A 6,674-nucleotide genomic window follows, 5' to 3' on the forward strand; every position below is an offset into this window, starting at 1 on the left:
AGATTACAAATACAATTTCACCAACTTTTTCGAGGCTACTATTTGATAAAATTTAGTCGCACGGGATATTTTTATAAAAAATTGGACATATAAGCCACTTAATCAAAATTAAATGAAATTATGTGTAGTGAAAAACATACTGATTTTGCAATCACTACTTTACACATTAAGTATGAGTATTTTTTTCCCTTTTTCAATAGATTACAAGCTCAGCTCCTAACATCCTTTTTCGATTGGGTATGGCTTCAACTATTTCCGTAACCCGTCAATTAATTAACCATCGAAATCTTTAGAATCAGGAATCAAGCTGGCCCGAGCTCAGCAGTCTTCTAACTTGAGCTCGGATCAACTTATTTTTGAGCCGAGCCCAGCTCGACTTATGTGAGGGAGAAGTGCACAGTTAGCCACTAATAACAACATGTATTTACTTTTAAGCCACTGTTTAAAATATCTTTAGTCTTTAGCCACTGCTTTAATAAACTTTACCTGCCCGGACGAAAACACCCTTTGTTCATAAAAGTTCAGGACCAAGTGTCCTTAACTTTTGAACTTGCAACTCTAAGTTCAGGACTACATGTCCTTAACTTTTGAACTTGCAACTCTAAGTTGAGGACTTCAGGACTATATGTCCTTAACTTTTTTGAAACTCGAAGTTCAGGACCACCTGTCCTTAAGTTATGTACTTGTAACTCTAAATTAAGGACTACTTGTCCTTAACTTTTTAACTTGTACGTTTAAGTTCGGGACCTATTGTCCTTAACTTTTGAGCTTGTTAGTCTAAGTTCAGGACCAAGTGTCCTTAACTTTTGAACTTGTAACTGTAAGTTCAGGACCAAGTGTCCTTAACTTTTGAGCTTGTTAGTCTAAGTTCAGGATCAATTGTCCTTAACTTTTGAGCTTGTTAGTCTAAGTTCAGGACCTATTATCCTTAACTTTTGGGCTTCTTAGCCTAAGTTCAGGACCTATTGTCCTTAACTTTTGAGCTTGTTAGTCTAAGTTCAGGACTTCAGGAAGTTCAGGACCAAGTGTTCTTAACTTTTGAACTTGTAATTCTAAGTTCAGGACCAAGTGTCCTTAACTTTTGAAATTGGATGCACCAAACCGATTCTGCAGAACACCATCCTCACTGACTTTTACTGCTTTCATTGTATCATGTCTTTCGTATACAATTACTAAATTTCCATCTTTAATGCAGCGTTTAAAGGATAATTTATTTGCTGGATTTATCGGAAGAATCATTTGGAGTATCAGTTTCAAAGGAAACAGTTTTCAACGACTCGAAAAATATGAAGTATGGGGAAACAGAAGGGAGGGTTTATGTGATACAGAGGAAAGTTTTGGGTTTTACAGTTTTAATGGGATGGAGCAGGAACCTCATTTGGGTTAATGGATGCTGTTGATCCAGGCCCAGGTACCACTGTATTTCCGTTTGGGAAGGAAAGGGTAACAACGTCCTTTCATATTAATGTTAATAAACTAGTGACTACTTTTGCTGGATAAAAAGTAAATACCACTTTAAATAGTGGCTACCCCTACAATTTTTACCTTATGTGACAGAGTCAAATCCACCAACTTACATTCAAATAAAAAATTAGCGGAAAGAATCAACTGAAAAAGAATTTATCTCGACGTCTTGCCGTATAGTCTTATTACCAAAATTTCAATAGTTTGAAAGGGTGTAATATATTCATTAGCTTTAGTTCTTTTTTTTAGCTGTATAAAATTATAAGTCGATTCTTGTTATACTTTATAAGCCTAAACCTCAGTCAATATTCTTTTTTTTTAAGTTTTTTTTTAACAGAGAAGAGTATTGGGGAATGCAGGACAGTCATTGTTCACAACTACGCCTTAAAATGAGACAATAAGACCCCACATGAATGGCGTATTCGTAAGTAAAATCTGGTGTATTGGACACATAATCTTCTGTTTACGATCTAATAAAGATGTAGTAGATATTACTACTGGTTAAGCAAAGACAATGACTACTAAAGAAAAGCACGAATAGCTGGAGTTGGCAATGCGAGTACGTTAATATTTCGATTAACAGTAAGCTGGAGTTTGGAGATCAATGCTATTGTCTATCTATAGTACTTACTACCAGATACCATTCCGAATAACATATTACATTCCTTTGATGATTCAAGGAAATTGTTGAAAATCTAACTTATTTATGAGCTACCATACATCATACAAGATCCAACGACTAGTTGAAGATCTCATTAGTGATTCTTGGATTGAATCTAAGACTTCCCTTAATGCAGAGATATCAAGATTCCCTCTAAGAGTAGCTTATTGTTTTTTGGCATGCCTTTGATAGAAAGAATTTAGTCTCTTGAGGCCATCTTCCAGAGATGATGGTTCACATGCAAAGGTTATCCTGAGCCAATTCTTGAGTCCCACAGCAACACCTGCACCACATCTTATTGTCAGATGTCTATACGACATAGCATCCTACTAATTTGAGTACAAATTCATGCAACTTATGTTACATTCATATAATATGGTGATTTCAGTTCGTACTGCAGGATCTTTCTGAATTGGACCAAATTAAAGGCTTGTTTGATAAAATAAAAAAAATCAGATGACATTACTACCCATGAATACGAAAGCTCTAACGACTAAAAGCGTATGAGAAACCAAGAAAGAGACATTTTGTAAAACATGTCTACTGTCTTTGACAGAGTTTGGTGCTTTATAAGAGTTGCTTGTTCTTTTACCTGGTAAAATTATCAAAGACTCCTCCTTAGCCAGCTTGAGACAGAAGTCCAAATCATCTTCAATGTCTGCTACAAGGTTCAAATGAAGTTTGACCTAAGAGGCGAAAAAGAGCTCCATTAGATATTAATTATATCTTCAAATCCCAAACTAACCGCAAATTAAGCTTCCATTTTCTCTTACCATCACAAACATAGATCCTTGAGGTTTACTTGGGCAAGTGATGCAAGGTATATCCTTGATTCTGTCGTAACAGATTTCTGCAGTTTCTCTTAGCATATTTACTATTTTAGAGAAGAAATCATCTTCTGTATTCTGAATGATCTGAGGAATTGCTCCCTGTCAAAATAGGAACTATTAGGGGTGGGAGGGGGTGGAGAAGAACAAAAAAAACCAAATACCTCAATAAGAAATGTGGAAAATACATCTATACTAATAAGTTCTTAAACATCTATTCCATTTGCTTATAAACATAAAAACGTGAAATGTGTAAAATAATACAAAGAGCTGTTAGACCAAAACAAACTTCATTCCTTTAGAATCTCCATTTCATATTTCAGGTGGAAAAATACAGCAAGTGTGAGGCTAAAAGGAATAACAGGCATTTCATTTTCAAAAAAGGGCAAGCAGACACGAGTATATAATGAGAAAACCTGAATAAAGGTTGCAGGGTCAGAAGATATATTGAGAAACCCTGTGATGGAGTCTATGACCTGCAAATAAGAAAACACAAAGTGATAATATGCAGATATTGTTCGTGATAAAAACAATCTTATCCTCTCTCGATCAAAGATCTTATAAGATAAGTGGAATAAAGCCCCCTATAACATACTTCTACATTCCTTTATACCCTAATCTACTTTTGATGGCACTAAATATAAAGTGCACTTCAATACCGATATTTGGCTTTAAAAGTGGAAGCTAGAATTACTTTTTCCAGAGAAATAAACATTTGTGAAAAAGTACAGAATGACCATCTTTCAAAGGAGAGTAAGTACCCCATGTTTTTTTAGTATGCCATTTGGATCATTTGTAACAAGCCAACCAAGTCGCCAACCAGGGACAATCCACCTCTTTGATATGGATCCAAGTGTAATAACAGGTGCAATCGATCCAAAGATTCCCATAGGCACAAATGGTTTACTTCCAAAAGTGAGATGATCATAAACTTCATCAGCGATAACTAAAATCCCAAGCTTCCTTGCCATCTCTGCCACCTGAAGAAAATTAACCACTTCGTTACAATCATAATGACCCAAAGTATCAATATTACCAAAGAAAAGGATATGCATACATACCTCCTTCAAGTGTTGGTATGTGTAGACATTGCCGCAAGGATTCCCAGGATTAATAATGACAATAGCAACAGTATTTTCATCTGCCAAAGACTCAACTGCATTAAGGTCCACCTCCCACTCACTTTCTGGGAGAAGATCAAAGTGACGCATTTCAAGATTGCTAAAAACAGCCCGTGCTTCATAATAAGGGAAACCAGGCCTCGGAAGTAGAATATTTGCATTTGGGCGTGCAAGAACATTCAAAATTACTTCAATTGCTTGAGTACATCCAATTGTCAGGTAAACATCATCAGGGGACAGCTTGTTTGGAAGATCTTGAGATAAGTATTCTGCTACAGCCCTTTTCAGAGAAAAAAGAATTTAATGAATTTTTCTGAATTTGAAGAAAATCAATGATGTTTCCATGAATCAGTCAGTCATGTTCCTTTGGTTTGTTCAAAGAATGCTGATAGTTTTCTTGCTTAGGGGTAAATGTTTAAGTGGACTAGCTCCATACTTGCTTCATAGCGCCAACAATGTAGAACATAGTAAGACTAATGTCTACAACCAATACATAGAGTTGTTGTTGCGCGAGTGCAAGAACTATATGACAGAGGTGGAAGGCTCTCTGTCGAAAGAGACTGGGGACCAGCCAAGGGACGGAGCTAGTAAGAGGGAAGGGGGTTCAATTGAATCCCCTTTGTCGAAAAATTGTGCTGCACAAACCAGGAAAATTGATTTTTTTTTTTGGTTATACATAAATGGTTGAATTCCTTTTACATAGAATGAAATTTCTAATGTAGCAGTAGAGGGGGTTCAGAAGTTGCTATACGTCGCTCGTTCAAATCTTAACTACGATATTCCAGTATTTTTTTTAATCCCCTTATACAAATTACTGACTCCGTCACTAGGACCAACAAAAAATAGAAAGGAAATGCCATGTAATGGACCACTTACATTGTAGTTTAGTACGAGGGATAAGGTGGGATTAAATTTATACCGTGTTTGGTTGGCGGTATTTTAATCCCGGACTTAATCCCTAATATCCCATCTTATCCCATCAAACTTGAGATTATTTTATCCCACCTCCCATATGGTATAAATTAGTCCTGAATTATAATTGTGGGATATTAAAAGCATGTATGTAAAAATCAAAGCACTTAATAATACAAAATAAAAAGTTACATTCAATTTCTGTGACCATTAGCTAAAAAGAGTAGTACAATCAGCTAACACATCAAGGTCAACAACAAAGTCAACATGCGGAGAAATGATATAAAGGCAAACAGATTATTAATTCAAGTAAAGCAAATAGTACTCACTTTCTAGCAGGAAGAATGCCGACTGTGGATGAATAACCGTTGAACTTAGCAGAGCGAACGGAATCAGAAATAGCGTCTACGGCAACGGGAGTGGTCCGAAAGCAGGGGAAAGCAGAAGGATCGCCGTGACCGAGAGGGATAGCGGGTCGGGTATCAGAAGGGTCAAGGCTCTGCATTAACTTGTTAAGAACCCCTCTTATGGAAACACCAGACGCAGCCAACAAGTTCTCGTTCTCTTTAAAATTCCATCTTGTTGTTTCACCGTTCTCCTCCATGCTTACGCTCTCCTTTGCTACCTCCTTTCCCCTTTGAATTATGAATTTTAGCAGATATGGAGAGGAGTGGAAGGAGAAAAGTAAGAGGGTGTTTGACTAAGGTTATAAGATGTCAATAATCATCTTTTGGCTTATTAATGCGTTTGGTAAATATTTAAACGGCTTATAAGCCAAGTGCTTATAAGTTGGGCTACTTATTGGGCGGATTGGGCAGTTATTTACTCTTAACGATTTGTCTTATCGGTTATCGGCTTTTAAATGTATTAATCCGCTAGCCACCCGATAAGATATCGCGCGGACTGGTATCGGTTTAGCTCTTATCGGGCGGTTATCGGGCGGTTTATCGGTCTAATTCAATCTACATACGAAGCACTTTTATATATGACTTTTAAGAATATATTATGCTGTTATAGCACTTAAGCAGAAGCCTTTCCATGCACTTCATATGTTGAATATTTGTTTTATATCACTGTGTCTCAACTTAGTTCTACTTCTTTTAGATGCATACAAATTTACAAATTAAGCAGTTACTAATATAAATATTGTACCTATATGACTTTTCATGTTGGTTTTTACTTTGTCATTTACCATAAATTTGACAAGAACTTTACGCAAGGAACTCTTTGGCAGAGTAGGGGGTGTCCACTTACTGGAGGCACCGGTGTTTCATCCGGTAATTACTTTGTAAAATATAAATTTACTAATTGCGTTATATATGAACTTTCCGCCTTTTGTAAAGTAATTAACAAGGATTATGTTACATAGTTTTCATAATTCTGATTATTTAGGAATTAGGCGTTAGAACTTAGAGGTAGAGTACTGGAAGAGTGAAAGACAGAATTGGAAGGATTTTTGATATTTAATATATATATGGATAAAAATAATTTTTATATATATATATATATATATATATATATATATTCTTACGGGTTAACGGATTATCCATTAAGAAAATTGAATAACCGCCCCCAAACCGATAAGCCGTTAATGAAAAAATTTCAATCTGTTCCCCGTCCGTTAAACCGTTAACCCGGTACCAATAAGCCATTAAGCTTCGGTTTCGGTTCGGTTTTCGATTTCGGTTC

At 36.1% G+C, this 6,674-nt stretch overlaps 1 protein-coding gene across 1 annotated transcript; it reads right to left on the reverse strand.

Moving 5' to 3' along the window:
* On the reverse strand, positions 2,007-5,706 carry LOC109227276 (tyrosine aminotransferase-like). The gene is made up of 7 exons (XM_019392379.1): positions 5,315-5,706; positions 4,014-4,353; positions 3,714-3,932; positions 3,369-3,428; positions 2,899-3,054; positions 2,718-2,811; positions 2,007-2,408 (listed from the first exon to the last, which is right to left on the reverse strand). The coding sequence occupies exons 1-7, from the start codon at positions 5,587-5,589 to the stop codon at positions 2,290-2,292; spliced, it is 1,263 nt and encodes a 420-aa protein (XP_019247924.1). The 5' UTR covers positions 5,590-5,706; the 3' UTR covers positions 2,007-2,289.

This window comes from Nicotiana attenuata, chromosome 6, assembly GCF_001879085.1.
Source record: "Nicotiana attenuata strain UT chromosome 6, NIATTr2, whole genome shotgun sequence".
Classification (NCBI taxonomy): Eukaryota; Viridiplantae; Streptophyta; class Magnoliopsida; order Solanales; family Solanaceae; genus Nicotiana; species Nicotiana attenuata.

Bases quoted from the DNA above. Each gene is read 5' to 3' on its own strand.
- LOC109227276 (XM_019392379.1), bottom strand. From the start codon at position 5,589: ATGGAGGAGAACGGTGAAACAACAAGATGGAATTTTAAAGAGAACGAG. The intron at 2,812-2,898 runs GTAAGAGAAAAT...TTCGCCTCTTAG, and splicing joins AAGGATCTATGTTTGTGATG to GTCAAACTTCATTTGAACCT. The intron at 2,409-2,717 runs GTAAAAGAACAA...GATGTGGTGCAG, and splicing joins GTCTTTGATAATTTTACCAG to GTGTTGCTGTGGGACTCAAG.